General features: G+C 39.1%; 1 protein-coding gene across 5 annotated transcripts in view; it reads right to left on the bottom strand.

The window, feature by feature from the left end:
* The window catches only part of atp13a3 (ATPase 13A3), a 37,206-nt gene that overhangs the window by 5,638 nt on the left and 10,113 nt on the right, over positions 1-21,455 (bottom strand). The window contains exons 2-33 of one of the 5 annotated variants that reach the window (XM_089000466.1): positions 19,100-19,187; positions 16,304-16,390; positions 16,035-16,208; positions 15,500-15,730; positions 15,250-15,320; positions 14,969-15,052; positions 14,779-14,848; positions 14,488-14,622; positions 13,222-13,294; positions 12,887-13,018; positions 12,629-12,811; positions 12,242-12,399; positions 11,348-11,536; positions 9,872-9,933; positions 7,484-7,634; positions 5,880-5,996; positions 5,707-5,724; positions 5,106-5,259; positions 4,740-4,860; positions 4,021-4,145; positions 3,690-3,847; positions 3,372-3,500; positions 3,212-3,291; positions 3,089-3,131; positions 2,879-2,988; positions 2,673-2,769; positions 2,350-2,422; positions 2,099-2,276; positions 1,762-1,940; positions 1,592-1,680; positions 1,433-1,513; positions 765-807 (exon numbers count right to left, since the gene is read on the bottom strand). In XM_089000466.1, coding sequence (XP_088856592.1) covers positions 765-807; positions 1,433-1,513; positions 1,592-1,680; positions 1,762-1,940; positions 2,099-2,276; positions 2,350-2,422; positions 2,673-2,769; positions 2,879-2,988; positions 3,089-3,131; positions 3,212-3,291; positions 3,372-3,500; positions 3,690-3,847; positions 4,021-4,145; positions 4,740-4,860; positions 5,106-5,259; positions 5,707-5,724; positions 5,880-5,996; positions 7,484-7,634; positions 9,872-9,933; positions 11,348-11,536; positions 12,242-12,399; positions 12,629-12,811; positions 12,887-13,018; positions 13,222-13,294; positions 14,488-14,622; positions 14,779-14,848; positions 14,969-15,052; positions 15,250-15,320; positions 15,500-15,730; positions 16,035-16,208; positions 16,304-16,354 — 3,559 coding nt within the window. In that variant the 5' untranslated portion in view covers positions 16,355-16,390; positions 19,100-19,187. Of the gene's footprint in view, positions 1-764; positions 849-878; positions 1,328-1,432; positions 1,514-1,591; positions 1,681-1,761; positions 1,941-2,098; positions 2,277-2,349; positions 2,423-2,672; positions 2,770-2,878; positions 2,989-3,088; positions 3,132-3,211; positions 3,292-3,371; positions 3,501-3,689; positions 3,848-4,020; positions 4,146-4,739; positions 4,861-5,105; positions 5,260-5,706; positions 5,725-5,879; positions 5,997-7,483; positions 7,635-9,871; positions 9,934-11,347; positions 11,537-12,241; positions 12,400-12,628; positions 12,812-12,886; positions 13,019-13,221; positions 13,295-14,487; positions 14,623-14,778; positions 14,849-14,968; positions 15,053-15,249; positions 15,321-15,499; positions 15,731-16,034; positions 16,209-16,303; positions 16,391-19,099; positions 19,188-21,455 lie in introns of those variants that run through there. The other 4 variants (XM_089000462.1, XM_089000464.1, XM_089000465.1 and 1 more) reach the window with 4 other exon arrangements.

Raw genomic sequence — 21,455 nt, 5'->3', positions numbered from 1 at the left:
TGATAAAGAGCCAGCAATATTTTTAACAAAAAAAAAAAAAACACCAGGACCTAATTTATTGAAAGTAGATTCTGATGGAGTGTAACGGCACCTCAAAAAGTAACGTCAACCCGTAAAGAAGGATAGTATCTCAAATGTTTGCAGCTTTATGAGCGACAAACAAGGACAATTATTCTTCCCGCTTTCTTTCATTATTTGAAGACCTTTAAAAGTCATCAATCTGAAATGCATTGCACATCAGTAAGATGGTCTTGATTTCTGTAAATTGGCAATAGGCACCATACTATTTCACTACCATAGATTTATTTTGAGATTTTTTGGGGGTCTAACAAAAAAGCATGTGGAGTAACAAAAATTAAGTAGACAAAAAAATTAAGATTTTGACAGCAGAACACAGACTCAGCAAATGAGTCAAATGTGAACATTGCTGAAGACAATGATTGCCTTCTTCAAACACACATTTCACTGACGTGGCAAGATGGTTAACTGACTGTAGGGACAATTAGGTAAGAACCCATAACAAGGAGTGAAGAGGCAAGTGCAGCAAGTAAAGCTTTGAGGCTTGCAAGTTGCAATGGAAGGGGCAGCAGACTGAGAGAGCACGGGGGGGGGGGGGGGGGGGGGGGGGGGGGGGGCTTGGTAAGATGACCACCGGTATGTTATTACTGTTGATCATGATGTGCCAAAAAGAAAACATGGGGAGGGAACACCACACCAAAAGGAAAATTAAAGGGCTACAATAGTAGATGTCAGTGTTTCCCAACCTGTGGCAGTGGGGCAGCAGAAGTGATGCTCTGCTTGTCTCTGCTGAACACAAACTTCCATAAGACGGTGTCAATGATGAAGTTCTGTGGCGCAGTGGGCAGGGGACAGAATTACAAAGAGGCTAGTTTGATTTGCGTGTAATTTTGAATATTTTTATTTCCGAGCCTTGCATTTTTTCCATTTCTTATTGCATTGAAGTCCTAAACAACCAAGAGGAAAATATGAAGGTGTATAAGCCCACAAACAATGACCATTAACACAATTTTTGATCATAAGTCAAATGATTGTTTGTTAGTTTTTTTGGTCAAAATCTGATTGTTAGCAAAACAGTAGCATTTTAGTGTGTGTGGTAAGCATGGCGTGCATGTAAAGGCAGCCAAGAGTTATGAAGCTCAGTTATAACTGCTGCACTTAGTGAAGGAAGAATGCACAGTCTGTTCATTGTCATGCACTTTCAATTCAGCAATTATTTCTACTGAATTGCAATGTTTCTGATAAACATTGAGGAGCAGTACTTAAAAAAAGCATAAGTTGTATTTTTGAACATATTCAAGCCATCCTGCTGTCAAGGGAATGAGAGAAAGATGAGGACACTCCATTAGAAACAAACTATAAAGTCTTCATGAGAAAACAATCATCTTTTACCACTTTGATTTGTGAATCTTACCTCAACGACAACAGACACTGCAGCATTGACCGTGATAATAAGCAGGAGTTTTAGTTTCCAATCAAGAGGAACACAAACAATCTATGAGGACCAAAACAAAAAATGTTCAAGTGAAAAATTACTTCCTTCTGTGCAAACTGACATTCTTCATGTAATTACCTGTAGAAATTGATCAATGGCTTCAGCAGGGTAGAACATGTTGGTAAGGAGGAAAATGTACAAAATCAAAGCAGTCAAGACAAACGGCCCTGATGGAGCATATAAAATAGTACGTCGTTAGGGAAATGTCCAACTATTTACAATTAGTAGTGAGAACTGACAAAACGTACAGTTATTGTAGCTTGGCTGCCTAAAAGGTTTGCCCTTTGAGAAGACAATGGCAACCAGAAGGTACTGGAAGCAGGAAACATAGAAAAGGCTGGTGTTTTCATAATTTTGAATGTTGCGGTCATCAACTTCGGTTTCGGTGAGGTTGGAAACATTTATGTGAGACGATACATTGCAGGCACTGAAATAACAAGGAAATAGATATTGATCCTGAAAAGGTGAACATTTTTACTCCAGCACATCAGTTATAAATGATATGATCTGTAGAGCTGTGGTAAATTACAAATTAAAAAAATTGTACAAAGAGCACCCTGATCTTGAGTGATGTCATGTTCTCACTCTGAAACTGGTGTCCAGATGGTGTACCAGGGCTGACGTTGGACCCAAAAAAATGCAAACAGCTGGAAGGCAAAGCAGATGAGGATCTGGCTCAGCACAGACAAAAGCAGAGGTCCTGAGATCAGGCCTGATGGAGGAGGATGTGCAACTAGTTCTTTCCATGCCGGGTTTAAACTCACTGTAATGGGAGAAATCAGCCATCAATAAATGCTAATGTTCAATTTCTTATATCCAATTCCGCCAAAACTTACTGGTGAAAACAACAACAAGGATGATGGCCATATCGATGAAAAGGAATTGGAAATCTCCCAGATTACTGAGAATCTAAGGGGGGGGAACAGATTTGCATTGTATGAAGCAATTCACCGCTCTTCCCACGAATCCTACAGGTAGGGGTACCACAAGAGCAAATATGAGAAAATATGATTGTAGGGGCTCATTGTAAACAGAGACCCTCATACAGTATTTTCAATTTGCACCATTGAAATGATGGGACCAGAGTTTTTCTTCACAGGGTCCCTGGTGGCACCCCTGCTTATAGGCAGGTGGTAGTGAGCAGAATAATATAACATACAGAGTATAAGAGCAGGACACTGATGTACTGGATGATGCTGTAAAGGGCCATGAACTTGAACACGCAAAAGGAGGTGATTAGAGCAGCACGGCCTTCCCTGTAAAAAGTCAGAGAGCACTTGTTAGTTCGCTATCACAGACATGAAAACAAAACACGTAAAAACTATTTAAATCAAGTATAGAACAAAATTTAAATCAGAAAAATACCTGATGAGGCTTGGGACACAAGAGATATTTGGTGTTTTGGAGGTGAATGGAGAAGCTACGGACGCCTCAAGCTCTGACAAAGAGATGCCACTATGAGCCCTCTTTAAAGCCTGAGAAATAAATCAAGATGGCAAAAATATAAGTTTCATAAAATGTATGTTTATTATTTTCACTCTTTGGTTCATCAATTAAAAAATGCATGTGACATACCCCACAGTCGTTCGCTCCATCTCCACACATCCCAACAAAGTAGCTGTCAGAAAATTATATTTCAAGAATGACTGTTTCCAAATTTATTTTACACTATCATCACAGATATGTCATTATACTCACTCCACATCCTGTAGTGCCTCAATGAGTTGGGTTTTCTGATCCGGAGCCATTCTGGCAAACACTGTCCCGTGTAGCACCAACTTTATGATGAATATGAAAAAAATAATTATAAATCAATCTTCTTTAAATATACATAGTCCCTTCTCATAAGGAAACACACCTTGGGAAGCATGTCTGGGAAATGCTGTGAGATGACTGCAAATGACTTTCCATTCATAGCAAAGTGGTACCGCTCTTGGTGTTTGGGCTCATCAATAGGACATACATCCTCAAGGCTGATATTCACTTCCTACAAACAGTATTAAATGTTTTAAAACATTTCACAGCTTTATTTTATTATATTAATATAGAACTATAATTACAATTTTTTACTTTCCTTGAGCCATTAAATTTGGGAAGAAGCAACCATTTTGACTGAAAAATAATTTTATGACTAAGCAAGTCATTTCCATTTGTGTTTTTTTTGGAGTTTTCTCACCTCCAGATGCGCTATACTTGGTTTGTCAGCACACCTCCAGGTGATTCTGGCAGTCTGTCCATCATACGGGGCGATGGCATCTGAAATGATGACCGTGTCCTCTGGAAGGATCATTCCACAATCTCGAGCCACAGAGATGGCAGTCAGCATGTTATCTCCTAATAATGCATAGAATAAACATTCCAAGATTAAAGTAGTGCTCTTTGTGGGATCCGGTTTTGATGTCATTTTAATTTTATTTTTTACATAAATTACTATGAAAAAAAGGGAACACAGAATGTTGCTAGAGTTTTTTTTTCCTTTGGTGATTTGCCCAGCAGTTCATTCTTACCCGTAACCATGACAGTACGGATGTTGGCTCTGTGAAGGTCCTGCAGTACCACCGGCGTTTCTGTTTTCAACTTATTCTGCATAATTATTAAACCCAGGAACTCCATGTTTGTCTCGATGTGATCTCTAGTTTATGAAAACACAGATGTTTCGACTCAGTCCGAAAATGTTTTCCTTTAAATTTAGTATAGTATTATTATATGCTATGTTTCAAAGCAAGGTTTTCTTAGACGTTGGATTACTGTTATTTTCTGGTGTATAAGGCGCATCGGAGTATAAGACGCACTCCCAACTAATGGTGTATTTTCAAACTTTTTCCATGTATAAGGCGCACCAGACTCTAAGGTGCACTTTCAATGAATAAAACGTTTTCTAAATATAATATATATAGATAAATAAACGTTTTCCAAATATAAGGCATACCACATTTTGAGGCGCGACAGTAGAGGCTGGGGGTACGCACTACTTCTTCTCCAGGGGGAAATGGAATTGTGGCTGCTGACAGGAGTAGCAAGACTTGTGGCTTAATATTACTTCTCATATAAGGCGCACCTCCGTATAAGGTGCAGGGTCATCTTTTGAAGAAAATGAAGTATTTTGGGTGTGCCTTATACACTGGAAAATACAGTACTTATTTTTCAACAGTACAATTAAATTCAGGCTGAATTATAATGGCAAATCCAAAGTTTTATTTTCCTTTTATGTACAAAGGCACTACACCTGCTTATATTTTGGACCTTGTGCCACGTGAGTTTGGATTCAAGACGACGGTGAGCCAGAGCTATTACTCGGAAGCCTTGCTTGGTGTAGCCCTCCAAGACCTCTGCAAAATTATCTGGCACTACAAAACACAGTGGGATAAATATGAGCACTGCTGTTTCAATTAATGAAGCCAAAAAGAAAAAAAGAAAAAGAAAGAAAATAAGGGGAAGGAGGGGCTTAATTCAAACGCTAAAGGTCAAGTGGAAATTGTAGCCTGTTTCAATAAATAGTCATTATTAAAATTGTGAGCTTTTCACAACAATCTCATAGTTCTTCAAAAACAAAATGTTGACCGACATGGTTGGGAAAGTCTCGAGGTCTCACCTGTCTCCGTTTTGCAATGGCGTGCCACCACTTCTGGTGCTCCTTTCATGTAGGCATCCATACGTTTCTCCCCTAATAGACGAGCAACCACACTCATCCTTTGCAGTGCAGAGGAAAATGGGAACTGCCGCACGATACCTATCTCATAATGAGACTATACGCAAGGGACAAAGATTCATATTTTTTTTTCAATTCCTTATTGCATGTCAGAGATGCAGAGTCAAATGTCGTTTAATCGACCAAAAATTACATTTCCAGAGATGCAAAAAAATCAAGATTCTATATAATTTATGTTGTGCAAAAATATCTCAAATGTCAAAAGGCAGAATGTTAAAATAAAATCTGACTTCCATTGTTTTACAAAGTTAAAACTCCTATCATACATGTTTAAACGTCTTGAACAAACTAAGAACAAGATCAGAATCAGAATCAGAATCATCTTTATTGCCAAGTATGTAGAACACACAAGGAATTTGTTTCCGGTAGAACACGCTGCACTAGTATCGTTGTCAAAAAAACTGCTAAGTGGCACTATACAGTTCCATTTTGGCTACTGTTGAAGATAGCAAGGAATTGAATAGATAAAAAACAGACTACTTACACTCAGGTCATAAAGTTCCTAGAATGTGAAAAGAACAGAAAATACATAATTAAAAAAATAACTGGAAAATCAGACTGAAATGTCATTAAAATAGAGTACTGTTATATTGCTTAATCTTTGTGGGCTCCTCTGTATTTCTGATCACAATCATTACTCAGAGCAGCATGACTTACCATGTCATGCTCAGTTGATAAAGGCTGTGTGGGCAACAACTGTTTTGTGGGTCTAACGACAGTTGGCATAATATGATTATGGAGCGCTGTTTCCTCCTTAGTGGCTTCCTCCAGAATCTGGGGAGCGAAAGTGCAATTAAATATATTGAATTTCAAAATCACTCACTCTCAATTGCACATACTGTATATCAATTTCAGGTCAGGACTACAGAAAGCTATAACAAAAGACAAAAATCAGAGGGTCATAGAGGTACAGTAAAGTCTCGTTATATCGATATCGGATATATCGATAGTCCCGGTTATATCAATACTATTTCTATGCACGCACGGAGAAAATTACATGCAAACAGGGTCGGATATATTGATAGTCCCGGTTATATCGATATTTTTTCGGACTCCCTTGAATATCGATATAACGAGACTTTACTGTATTTGCAGTGGCATTATTACGTTTGTATCCCAACAGTTAAAAGATACATCTGCACAAATGAATATCAATTATAAAAACACTATCACTTTTGAAGCATGACAGTAACTGAGGGGATAATATGATGTCTGAGGAGAAACACACCAAGAATATTAGTTGGCAAATCAACCTCGCACACCAACTGATTGAGTAGTGTGCATCTCTCGACAGTGCAAAGTAACAATGGTGAGACAGTATCGGGTATTGTCCCATGATCATAGTAACAGAGAGAGGAAATGGTCGACAATGAAGAAAATGCGGATATTGTATTTTGAAAGACCGGAGACAAAGACGGATCACCCCACTCACACTTTCAAGAACTAGAATAAATACAAATGATTAATATCCACTGTCCATGAGTGAGCGGTGACAGCTACCCCCAGAAGAACATCTGACCAGCAACTTGTAAACATACATTGTAATGATTGACAAATATTTGCTTATTTTCAATGGGTTTATGCAGTGGAACATCCAGTGAATATCCATAATATTCAATATTACAAGGGACATTTTGTGATATCTATAATCAAATGCAGACAGTCCGACACAACTGGCAGCTTTGCTTAAGCATAGAATTCAGAAACACTTATGTTTTTTAAAGCTGGAACAATTTTCATCAGCTGTTCGGTCTGTGACGCGGAGACTGTTCTTAATGGGCAATTGGGCAAATTTGAATTTCATCAAAACCAATCACTGGCAGTCAGCCACTCATGAAACCATGCTCAACAACGTTTTCAAAAACATCACGATGAATGACTTAGAGCCAACTGAAATATGGTCCCCATGGATATTACTACGAAGTTCAATAGATATACTCACCTTATTTATGTAAAAATATAGTTGAAATTATTGAGATACACAACAAATATATTGGCAGAACTGCATGAACTCATATACACAGTACATTTGGTGAAACTTGCAACAGGCATTTATTTGCCTGGCCGCCCTATAAGTCACTCACATGACACATTTTACAACTAATGACAGACCAGAGTCAGATTTTTTTTACTCCGTCACTTCTATTTATAGACAACAAAACTGTGAGGGCTGGGACATTCAGTAACAGACAATTGTTTTGGGCGCTGCAGGTAGCACACAATCCACAAAATGTTGACCAATATGTAGGTACAGAACTTACCCAACCAGTAGCCTCAAACATTTTGAGGTCCAGTGGGTCTCCAGACAACCGGCCTTCTATTTTGGTGAGAGAATGGCAACAAGCCATGCAAGCAACAAACTGGGACTTCACTAGATTTTCCTTGGAGGCTTTTTCATCTGATTGCTGGAAACTGAAAAGGTCAATAACAAGGGGATCAGATTACCGTCAAATTGAATCTGAAGAAGATAAATACCATCTCTGAAAAGACACACATCCTTTCGTGTTATAAAATGGGGTCTGATCATCTAAACCACAGGTGTCAAAGTCAAGGCCCGCGGGCCAAATCCGGCCCGCCACATCATTTTTTTCGGCCCGCGAAAGCAAATCAAAATTGTTAAATTCCATGATAATTGCTAAAATCTGAGCCAAAATTTCATATTTTTGGATGTCAACCACAATAAAAGTCATTATTGTTGACTTCAGATTTGAAAATGAGTTATTCATTAATTTGCTGTGTGCTCTATATGTAATATTTGAAGGGATTTAAACATTCTAATGGGTTCCCCAAATTCATAACGGCCCTCGAGAGGAAACCATAACTACAATGTGGCCCGCGGCAAAAAATGACTTTGACACCCCTGATCTAAACCGTTACAATAAACAGTTTAAAACCATGCCATACTAATAATGTTTGCATATTTTTGATAGGACTACAAGGAGAAAGTGAAACCTTGGTTTTATTAACTTCTTCACTCTCCTTTGAAGGCAATAATATCCCCCCAAAGTTTTTTGTAATTGCACATTAGTCATGCACATCGATCAGAACAAATTTTATACTATTGTTCTTTCCAAAATATTTGCAGTTCAGTAAGATTTCTTGGATGTTTAGTATGAATAGCATTTGAGGTGATGACACATCACCTCCATTGGGTTGAAGTCAGGAATTTGCATATCAACTTCTACAAGACTGGAAAAGGTTATATAAATATCTTGATATTCCTCGGTCCGCAGTTGGACAAACTGTTGAGAAACTTTCCAAGGAATTTTTCGAGTCTTTTTTTTAAGCGAGAACCTACTGAAAAATACAGCATTTCTTGAAAACCCACCGTACATAAAACAAACGTGAACAGGGCTGATGGGAGATGCTGTTGCTACAGTGGACGTTTCACAGCACCACTGGTAAACTATTTTATAACTGAACATTGAATTGTTTGGAAAAATACAATGCCGTTTCTGATCCTTATCTCAACTGTGAAGTACGGTAGAAGGAGAATCGGGACATGCTTTGCTAACTCAGGGCTTGCCATCATCAATACAAAACATTAATTTACAAGTACATCAATCTATTTTACTGAAGAACTTCGGCCTTTTCCGCAAAACCTGAACCTCAAAAGAAGCCAATATCCAAAACACAGTAGCCAATCAAAAATAGACTGGGCCTACATCAGAACATGTATTTTCTTTTGTCAACCGTTTCTAAATCCTGACTTGAACACAATCAAAATGCTGTAACATGACCCCATGAGACACACTTCACAGTAGGCACACCAACAATCTTGACAACATTTCAACAGTTACGTAAGGAGTAATGGTCCAAAGGTTAACCCGCACCTCTAATCTGCAAATGCAAGTTTTGGTTGATCGACGAAAAGGTTTCTTCAGCCGTCATCTGTACTTCTTTGAAGGTGTCGGACGTTTCGCTTCTTATCCAAGAAAGTTGGTTGCCCCACTTTCTCTGGTATCACCTTATCAGTATTACTAATCCTATGTTCAATTGCCATTCAACTGGCAATCAGGCCAGTCGTTAGTCAGAACAATAGGAACAATCAGTGGAGCCACAGGGAGTAGTCATCTGCTCCCCCCAACCTGAGAGCAGGGACCTATCATACTGGACAGTATGGATATCTATAGGGCCTAAACTACCAGTAAGACTTCAGTTCGCTGAAGAAGCATCTTGGATAAGAAGCGAAACGTCCGACACCTTCAAAGAAGTACAGATGACGGCTGAAAAACTTTTTCATCGATGGACCACTCCTGTACGACTGAGAGCTTACAGATGTTTGGTTGATGTTATTGCTGCGTAAGGAGGGTGAACCTGTTTATTCATCTATCCATCCAATAATTCACTTCCCTTTTCCTCCCTGTCCTGTGAATATTTACATGTTAATTATAAAAAGCTGAAAACATAAGTTTGTGTGGTGTTCATTTAATATGATTCTGTTAAATGTATTTTTGGTGTGATTTAGTTGGACCTCAGATAACATTTCGTAAACAATTTGTATAGAAACATAATTTCTCAGACGTCCGCCTCATTTTTCATTCACTGTAACAATTACTCAACACGAATGTTAAAGTAATATGCATTGTTGGTAACAATAGATATGCATTATCCAGTATGTTTAAATAAATAGGATAATGAAACCTTACCTGCCATTCTCGACTCTTTGGACTCCCCATAGGTCTAAACCATCTTCAGTTAGAGTTCCTGTCTGCCATCAGAGTGAGATACATATCTATCTTTAATATTTTTATAATATCAGCAATAAGTAAATGTGACCAAATATTTATTCGGATAAGAGCTGCTTCCTGGAGAACAATGTTTAATAACTCACAGCCAGTGATGGGAAAATGACATGCTAAAATGACAATTAGGCTGATTATTTTGCTTGTCGACTAATGCTTGTCAAGATTAGTCCACAAATTGCCACTGAAGCAAACAGCTGCTGTTATTTAACCACCCTTATATCACAGCTTGAATTATTATTAGGTATATACAAATGAACACTCGAGACAATTAAAATGTTGGTGCATCATTAAAACGGAACCGAGAACTATACAGTGTGCTGGGTTAAACTAATACTATGAAACTATGAGTACCGGTTACAACAAGAATATTGGGGTATAAAGACGTTTTTTTTTTTAAATCTAGAAGGCAGTGAAATCAGATGGATACATTTAGGGAAAATGCCCTATCCTGAAGAAAATCAAAACTCCTGTATTAGTTTTGAAAAGGGAAATGAACCAAACATTTTCATTTTCAGAAGCATAATCTATGCAACTCCACTAATCTAAAAACAGTAACTGATTGATAATGCTTTTGTGGAATATGAATTAAACAGTAAAATCCACATTTTTTTCCATGACAAGGGGCTGACAATTTCCCACTGGAAGTTGACTGAAAACCACATCACAGTTGCAGGGAGCTCAGGTAACCAATCAATCATGGCTCAGATTCAGAAAACAGGTCAACTATGATTGGTTGGACATCGCAACCTACATGTAATGGTAACTTCAAGAGACAACTGTCCTTATGTGTTAGAAAATGAAACCACACATTAGCCACAACATGCATCCCTTTTTTTCTTACCACCGTGTTCTCATTCAAGGGAGTTTTTTCATGGTTGTACCAATTTTGGATGAAATGTGCCATAACATTCTAACCGTGTTGCCAACACAGATTATTAACAATGCTTGTACAGTAAAGTCTCGTTATATCGATATCGGATATATCGATAGTCCCGGTTATATCGATACTATTTCTATGCACGCACGGAGAAAATTACATGCAAATAGGGTCGGATATATATCGATAGTCCCGGTTATATCGATATTTTTTCGGACTCCCTTGAATATCGATATAACGAGACTTTACTGTATTTTATATATGGATAGATGACCCGGATTAGCGTCATGGCAGATAGTCAATGGGGGGAGTTGGAAACAAGGCAGATTGAAGAGAAAAACACCGCCCCAATATATACACATAAATGCATAAAAGACTCATTGACTTAATACATTTTATTGTCAATGTCATCATGACTAGTCGATTAATATTGGCACGTGTGAACACAATTCAAACTAATTTCATGTTACAAAGCATTTATCACTAAACTTGGTACTCACCTTGTCAAAACAGACCAGATTGATCTGCCCACAAATATTAATCCTTTGTGGACTGATGCAAAAAATGCCAATGTTTTTAAGGCGTCGTTGGGCATACACAATACCAGCCGTCATGGCTGCGGGCAGCGCTGGGGGAACTGTGATTGTAATGATGTCCAGGGATTTAATGATGATGGTCTGGGCTGCCACCTGGGAAGCCAGTTAGGATTCATGTTACAACCACTTCTTGGTACAAAACACATTATCTGGCAACTATTGAGAGGGCCATTAAAGTTAAAGCATTAAATAGCCTCAATTAATTTAAAATGTTTACTTTTGACAGTCTTGCTGGAATCAGCAATTCGTCAAAGGTTATCATCTTTTAGAATTTAGATGCTTTCTTTCTCTTAATTTCAAGGAAACATTCGATAGAGATGTCGTCATGGTGTGTGGACCAACTGATGGTTCAATTGTATTTATCATTGAGTAATAATAATACATTTCATTTATAAGCGCCTTTCAAAACTCTCAAGGACACTTTGCAGTCACAGGATATTTTTGCTGCAGGTTAGCAGCCACACGCATCAGCATTCACTCAAGTGCCTAGTTTACATGTTATATATTTTGCTTATTCTTCCTCAAACACAGTTTGGTGACATGTTTTTGTCATGTCATGCATGTTTTTGGAATGTGAGAGGTAACTGGTGGGCCCGGAGAAAACAAACACAGGCAAACTCCACATGGGGAGGCCAGAACGGGGATTGAACCCAAGACCTCTGCACAATGAGGCCACTGAATCGCCGTGTCACCCTTAATTCAATTTGAATGTCTTTAATAATAATAATTTTATATATATATATATGAATAGAAATTTGCTTTCGAGTTTGCCACCTTTAGAATGTTCATTACGATTACCTTGTTCATGACGCTAAGTGTGATGGAGTAGACAAAGCCAATCCCAGCCACACCCACCAGGCACAACAGAAAAAGGCAGGCATCACGGTACAGCTTGAAGTCTGTAGGTTTGGGGTATAGAATGGAGCGTACCAACTGGCCTTTGGCGGTGCTGAAGCCTTGGTAACATGAGATTGAGTTTATGGTGTTGAACAAGCCAATTGACACGTTATCGGCATAAAATGAAACATATGTCCAAATTATGAAAAAAAAATGTCACCGGCACGGCACTCCGGATTCATTGGTGTTAGTTCAAAGGGGTAGGATAAAGACGTGTGAGACAATCGTAAGCGTAACTATTTTTTGGTAGAAACAAAAACGAGCAATACACCTGTGAGACATGTATACCTGTGCGGACTACAACAGCTTTGACCAGTTCACCGGTGTAAAAACGTGTCTGGATGACATTAGTGCCACAGAACAGTGTGTGTCTCTTATGCTCCTCAATGCTATAGGAACTCATAGACTCATCTCCACTTTCCCCTGGCATCTGATTTGGAAGGTTGGTCTTTGTCACTGGAACACTTTCACCTGTAGAAAGGTAGCCTGATATTAGCGTGTGGAATTATGCAAGCCACTTTTAAAATAGCAGATTCCTTTTCTGACCTGTAAGCATGCTTTCATTGACAATGCAAGTGCCGCTGAGCAGCACGGCATCGCAGGGCATAATGGTCCCATTGCTAGGGATGACTATCACATCCCCAGGGACCAAATCAGTAGAGATAGCCTCTTCAATATCTGCCCCAATAGAAAATGCATGAGATAAAAAATAAGGAAAACTTGACGAAGATTGTGTATGTGCTATCATTAGTGTGAAGCAAAGTGTTTTGCAATGAACTGCACAGGTAATTAAGTTATTCAACAGTTATACAAAGAATAAAGATCAGAATAAGACAAAGAGTATCTGCTGATGTAGGGAACATTTTAAAAAAATGACAAACCGTTAACGGCTCGGCATACAGATACACGTACAACACTGTGAGCTGCCACCATATCATGAAGCATGACATATTGCTAGAGAACATAGAAATAAAAAGCAATTAGGTTATTGCACAATACCGCTTGAAAAAATGGGGCGTGGGGGTATTTTGAAATCACAACTTTGGTCAACTCGTGTCATGGAACAGTTTGTGTATGACAGAAAATGTTGCATTGTATTTATTAACTAATTCACTGCCATTCATAAATGTATTCGGGAAGTGAAAATATGATGTAGAGCGTCATTCCTGAATTAGTTTGAGTTTTGTTTTTCTTGCTTGGGTGTCGATCAAGCACTGGCTAGACTTCTGGTGATGTTTTTCCCTTCCACAAGGGGACAGCATTTCCCTTTTTTCCATGTTTGCTCTTTGTTCCAGCTTCAGCTGGTGTTAAAGTCCTCTATAAAACAATATGTATGTTTTGCATTGTACTTTGGACAACCTCCCTCCCCCATTTCAAGATCATATAACGGCAGACGTATATAATTGAGGATTAAGTTTTTTTTTCTGATGAAAGAGAACATTTTTGCATGTCTGGCAGTGAATGAGTTAACAGGACTATGACAATTCAATCCATGTAGTAATAGAATGTTTAAAATCTGATAGTGAGCAGTGGTTCTCAATCCGGGACATGCGTTTTTTGACATTGGAATGTTTGTCAATTGAGGTTTTGGATGCAGATGTTAGTGAAAAGTGAAATAAATTATATAATCCCAAAACTCAAGGTAGCTGCAACACTCCTGTTCACAACTGTTCCAACACGAAGCACCTACATTTCCCTATTTTCTTTAAGTCGTGACTCACTTTACAATAAATATGGAAAAAAAGAAACATCATTGCTCAGAAATAGAATACGAAAACATGTTATATGATGAATGGAAAAGGTGTCGGCACTCATCTGTTTATGAAATAATACTTTAATGACAATTTTGGCTCAACAGAATTATTACCCCCTAAAAAACTAGGCAGCGGCTTGGACAAAAATAATTGGTTGTTTAGTTTTTGCGACATGGTTTTGACCACACTACCGGTAACTGTTTTTAAAGATTGAGTTTAGGTGTTGCAGCGTTTAATCTGACGGGGGCTTTAGTTGGGAAATTAGACTTTTTTCTCAATTTGATAAAATCGTTGACATAGTCCAAAATTTCATAATCTGAATTATGCATAATTGCTGTTCCTGGACTGCGTTGGATGTAATGGTTATGTGGTGTAGTATCTCCACATGCTTACCTTTTTGATGGTATAGAGAGAGGTAGCTATGGATATCAATGACATGATAACAATGGCAATAGCATAATAGTAATATTCATCGACACTCCACAATATCACACTGAAGAGTTGGAAGATATAGAAAGGATTTAGGACCTATAAAAGAAGAAAGTGACAAGTCATATGGACAATTGCTCGAAGGAGAAAACAATTGAAATTCTGAACATTTTAATAGCTGAAATGTGTTGGAAAAAATGATGTATCTCTTTCTGGTTCTGGTATCAATTTTTTTTAAAACATCATTAGTCCTACCTCTTTGATAAGCAGCTTGAAAACAGAAGGCACTTTCACTTCAATTTGATTCAATCCAAAAAACAGTCTCCTAAAATATTTAAATGAACAAACAAACACATTTAAGTTGAACCATTCTAATGCTACAGTGCAGTTGATGAATGGTCAGTAGACAACAACCAAAAATTTAATTATGTAATCCAGATATTACCTGTACTCTTGCTGGTTCCTGGTTAGGCCTTTGCTGTGCTCTGAGTGGAGAGTGGCAGCAGTAACATTGAGATCTTCCAGCCCACTGTTGGACAGAGCCACAGCAGTCGACAAAATTGAATATAGTATAGCTTCACAGCGAGACCACTTAACAACTTTCACATAAAAAATATTATTTTAAAATACATTCAGATTACATTTTGTGACATTGTGCACAGCGATGCAAAAAAAAAAAAAAAAAACAATGACAAATCGGCATCAAAGAAAACAACCACTACTTACGTTAAAACTTCAAAGGTCTGTGCTCTGTCATTCCAGTAATATTTTGTGCTGTGGAGTGTAAAATAACGTATCTGAAAGTCACAAAAAGGAGATATTTCTATTTGGAGCAAATGTAACATCACCTTTAAATATTAGTGATTTGGACGAGTGATTTTAGATCCATAAAGTTTCAATCATGAGTAACCATACTTCTACTGGTTATGTGTACAGTAAAAATGGAGTATACAGAAAAGCTAAGTTTTCTTCCTACCTTTGTGGGTTGGTATTCCACATATCTTGTGAAGAGCCCCGAAGCGGTGATCCCATCAGAAGAGTGGCATGTGTCTCCATTGGCCATATATGGGGAGGAAGAAGAGAAGGGACAAGAAGGGGAGGAAAGGGAAGAAGGGGAGGTGGTCTGGGTCTCCAGGTTGTAGTAGGGGTTGCTTCCTGGGGCTAGAATCACTCGAACTTTAGCCAGGAACCAGCGCCGGAATTCATCCTGGTCAAAACGATACAAACATGTACGTTTATGTTTATAAAGGTACAGGCAAACACCACAGGGTTTGCCTGTGTGTGTGTTTGTGTGTGTGTGCGTGTGTGTGCGCGCACATACATAAATGTACAAAGTGTTCAATTCAAGCTCATTCAGGGCACACTTGCTAAGATGAACACAAATAGCGAGAGTCTGAGATTTCATGCCTACGTGCTTGCATCTGTTTAATATGAATGCAAAGACAGTAAATATCAAGTATGACACATCTAGGAAAACACCTCAAAAAACTCTCTCAACCAAGAGTACAAACCGTGGAACGCAGCAACACCACTTCGGCATCACAAGCTGTGGTAGGGATGCAAGTGGCCTTGACGCACCACTCTGGCATCCAGTAGAGCAGCAGAAGTAGGAATCCCCCTGTACAAAGTACCCCAAGACCCACGAGTACCAGTCGCCAGTGGCACAAACGGTAGCTTTGCAACTCCTTCAAAGTGGAAATAGAAAGAAAGGCACAATAAACTTCGGAAAACAAAAAGACTGTGTGTACTTCAGACTGCCACGTCAATCAAGGATGCTCACCATCTCTTCATCTTCCCCTTTGTTGAGGACCTTTATGTCTTCCTTCTCCATGATTGAGAGCTGAATGCAAAGCACCCTCCTTAGTCACTGCAGCAAACAAGACATTTTAGGGACATTTGTGACATTAACAAGGTACGAGCGTGTCATTCCTGCTAACATTTGACTAGCCTGATGTTTAAAAGGCAACAAATGAGCAATTACAAAAGGGATAGGAATATCTGGTTCCCCAGGAACCAAATGCCGCCTGTTTTAGGTTTTATATTTCTAACTGTCCACCAAAGACATCTCCAACGGAATCTCTGTGACCACAAGTCTGCCTTTCACAAATAACTTCACCTGTTCTTCTACTCTTTTCTCCACACTTCATGCACATCACATTTGTTGAAAACAAGTTTAACTTCAATACTACTATGGCGCATGTTGATGTGATTCCTCTATGAAACTAATAGTTTATGGGTGTGACCCGGTATCCGGCCGGCATACAAAACCACCCCGTCAAGGTTTGATTTCCTGTTTTTGGCGAAGACATGTTAATTTTTCTATATACCTTTTAATTTCTTCTCACCCACCACACAGTTTTTTTTATTATTATCTCAAATGACAATTCTTGATTGACAATTAATGCATTGATTTATGTACATTTCATCTTACGAGAAGCGGCCTGGAACCCATTGTGGTTCTACCATGGAGACTCACTGTATCGAAATATAAGTTTGAATTCTGAACTCAGCACATTCACATTTTGATCTAAAACCCATAGGTATATAATGTAGAACAAAATAAATAAAAATAAAATGACAAAAAGGAATTGACAATTTAATTGACTATATGAGTTACTGTTTCCACAGATATTTTATATGAACTAAAGTAGGAAATGTAAACATCAAAAACACAGCAAGAAATATGGTACATCAGTTCCACCAGGCCTTACGATAAACATAAAGGGCAACTGTTGCCTCTCCCACCCACAGCTGATTTTATCAACCAAACTATACATGGATGGGCGGTGCAGCATCCACTGGAATATTTTGCTCTGGACCAAACCCTTCCGAGTATTGGACAACAGGAGCAGCCTAGCACCTTCCTTTCAAAAATCTTTTGCAATCTAGAGACAGCTATAATTCTTTTGTTATCAAATACACCAAATCAAACAGTCAAAAAATGAAATTAAGAAATTATGCAAAAGAGGCTCTTGAAGTACCATTTATGATCGTCTATATTTTCCATAAATGTCACTTTTAATTATTTGGCATTAAGGCTGAGCTTTTGAGTCCTAAATGATCAAGGAGGAAGTCTACAGTATGACCCTCGGTGTGTATCACATCTTATGCAAACTAATAGGCAGTCAAGTAATTCATTTCCTGGCTGTTGGCAAGGGAGTGAAACATCACAGTATTTCATTCAGTCCCAAAATAACATCCAACAACATACTAAGCATTTCTGGCGGAAAGGTCAGACTGCTGCCGATTTTGAGACGAGTCATCGATGCATCGATGGATAGGTTTTCTTGTCCACCGACAATGTGCGACCCGAACGCCGTTGAGAGCATTAGAACATTGGTGTCGTTGCATGCCCGATAAATGTAAATCAAAATGAAAGATTCTATTGTTTTGTCTGCGGTCCGAAACTTCGCTTGTCTGGAAGCATAAAGCAATGGCAGACCTGACAATAACACAATGTTTGAAAAACACTTCATTGCCTCAACATAGCTACGTTTGTGAATGCAAAACAACAAACTCAGACGCGTTAGTTCAAAGTTGTCAACTAATATCCGGATTAATCATAGCCAATTTTTCCTCAATGATCTGGAGAATTTTCATTACATTTAAAAAATCTGTAATTCTGGGAGAATCCAGAGGACTTTCATCACAGTGTACTGTGTATCATCAGCAGCCTATGTCATCTCAATATACAAGTAACATCCGACTTACGCCCGGGTTCCGTTCCGACCAACTGGTCGTAAGTCGAAATCGTCATACATGGAAATCCATTCAAAATGTTGAATAGAGACTCGGTGCGAAATGACTTGCAAACGACCTGATTCGGACGACACAGCGACAGACTAGCGCGGGGGTCTGGGTCGCCGGTGTTCTACCGGTTGCCCTCTTCCCGGCCTTACCCCGCTCTCCGCGTCGATCCATTTGCGGCACCGACGCTCCTGACCCGCCACCTTGCCCCGAAGCAGAATGAACTGTTTTAAAGAGGCGGCGGCACCGGCCGTGGGACCGACGCGGCGTTCTTGTCGTGGCACTCCTGCGCGCAGACACCCGACCTGCCTCGGTCCTAGTCCTGGCCGCGCCGTGGATGGCATCGGTGGACACTCCCCACTCTGTTGCCATCACGCGGTCGATTGCTGTGTGAGAGTGACATTCTGGCTGGCTGGCCAGAAATGTCGTACGCATTGCCAGGCTGATAGCGCGTGGCGGTGGCAGGCGTAGAATTAAAAAAATAAATACAAATAGTGTCTGGCGGTCATGGTCGTAAGTACGGGTGGTCGTAAGTCGAGCCGGTCGTAAGTCTGATGGTACCTGTATACGTAGGGCTCTGCCCGACATTTATATTCAATTGGTTAAGAAAACCCAGGTTAATTTGAATGGTCTTTCCTCCCCGTGCAAGATAATGGAGGAAAGCAGGGTTGCAGTAAAACATTGTCAATCAAATATAGCAAGGTGAAGTATAAAGGATAAGCCTTAATGTGTGTTTTTTTTAAAAAGGAAGAGCTAAGGGTAGCTCAGCTTGGAGTAATGCCCCTGCCCTCCTCAGAAAAATTCAAAAGCCATGTTAAAAAGTACCAACCTTCCTGCTTCGACCTACAGAGCCCAGGACAAACTGCCCCAGGTGTTCTCCTGTAGTTAGGTTGCTCTTCCCACACCAACCTGGAACCCTAGGGAAATGAAAATAGTGACAAAAACTTCACGTGACATATCAACATAATTCCTGAATATATCTACCAATTGTCCATTAGGCCAGAGGTCCCCAACCCCCGGGCCACGGACCGGTACCGGTCCGTGACTCATTTGGTACCGGGCCGCGCAGAAAGAATAAATAATTTACATAAAATGAAAAATTACCAGATTACAGACGTCTATGACTTAACTCTTGTCTTGATGCATGTCAAAATGCTTGTCTAGGTCACGTGATACATACTGCTAAAATTAGCCCAAATATTCTGAGAGAAACCAATGTAAACTAATACCATATTATGCTAGCCAGCTACATACAATGCTGGTAAAATGTATTAACCATCACCTCAAACAGTGTTTGAAATAATGTCTGCCCGAGGCGTGTAACTTTTACGCCGGGCGTACAACTTCCAGAAGCCGGGCGTACAACTTCCAGAAGCTTTCTGCCCGGGTGGCCGCCAACTACATATACACACATATATACATATACACACATATATACACACATATATATATATATACACACATATATATATATATATATATACACACATATATACACACATATACATATATATATATATATACACACACACACACATATATATACACACACACACACACACACACACACACACACACACACACATATATATATATATATATATATATATATATATATATATATATATATATATATATATATATACATACACACACACACACACATATATATATATATATATATATATATATATATATATATATATATATATATATATATATATATATATATATATATATATACATACATATATATACATATACAGTAAAGTCTCGTTATATCGATATCGGATATATCGATAGTCCCGGTTATATCGATACTATTTCTATGCACGCACGGAGAAAATTACATGCAAACAGGGTCGGATATATCGATAGTCCCGGTTATATCGATATTTTTTCGGACTCCCTTGAATATCGATTTAACGAGACTTTACTGTATATATACATATATATATACACATATATATACATATATACATACATATATATACACACACACACACATATATATATATATACATATATATATATATATATACATATATATATATATATATATATATATCGTATATATACATATATACATATATATATATATATATATATATATATATATATATATATATATATATATATATATATATATATATATATATATATATATATATACATATATGTCCATCAAATGTGGCATATACCAAGGTGATGCACTCTCCCCACTGCTGTTCTGCATAGGACTGAACCCCCTCAGCCAGATAATCGCCAAGACAGGCTATGGATACCGCCTCAGAAATGGAGCTACGATCAGTCACCTCCTCTACATGGATGACATCAAGCTGTATGCTAAGAGCAAAAGGGACATAGACTCCCTGATCCACACAACCAGGATCTACAGCAGTGATATTGGAATGTCATTCGGGCTGGAGAAATGTAGTCGGATGGTGACTAAGAGGGGCAAGGTAGTCCACACTGAAGGGGTCTCACTCACTGAAGGAACAATAGCAGACATTGAAAACAGCTACAAGTACCTCGGTATACCACAGGCCAATGGCAACCTCGAATTAGCAACAAGGAAAGCGGCTACGACCAAATACCTCCAGCGGGTGAGGCAAGTCCTCAGACGCCAGCTCAATGGCAAGAACAAGACCCGGGCAATAAACAGCTATGCCCTGCCAGTGATCAGATACCCTGCAGGAATAATAAGGTGGCCAAAGGAAGAGATTCAGACCACGGATGTTAAGACCCGAAAACTCCTCACCATGCACGGAGGGTTCCATCCCAAGTCCAGCACCCTGAGACTGTACACAAGCCGTAAGGAAGGAGGCCGGGGACTAGTGAGTGTGAGAGCCACTGTCCAGGATGAAACATCCAAGCTCCATGAATACATCAAAGAGAAGGCTCCAACGGATGATGTACTCAGAGAATGTCTCAGTCAATGGGGAACAGAGGATGAGGTGCTGGAAGAGGGACAATCATGGGAGGAAAAGCCCCTACACGGGATGTACCACCGAACCATAGCAGAAGTGGCTGATCTCAAGAAGTCCTATCAGTGGCTAGAGAGGGCTGGCCTAAAGGACAGCACAGAGGCACTCATCCTGGCTGCCCAAGAGCAGGCCCTGAACACCAGAGCCATAGAGGCAGGGATATACCACACCAGACAAGACCCAAGGTGTAGGTTGTGC

Source organism: Hippocampus bargibanti, linkage group LG07 (genome assembly GCF_051943395.1).
Source record: "Hippocampus bargibanti isolate YZ-2025 linkage group LG07, ASM5194339v1, whole genome shotgun sequence".
Lineage (NCBI taxonomy): Eukaryota > Metazoa > Chordata > Actinopteri > Syngnathiformes > Syngnathidae > Hippocampus > Hippocampus bargibanti.
This window is presented reverse-complemented; position numbering and strand designations above follow the sequence as displayed.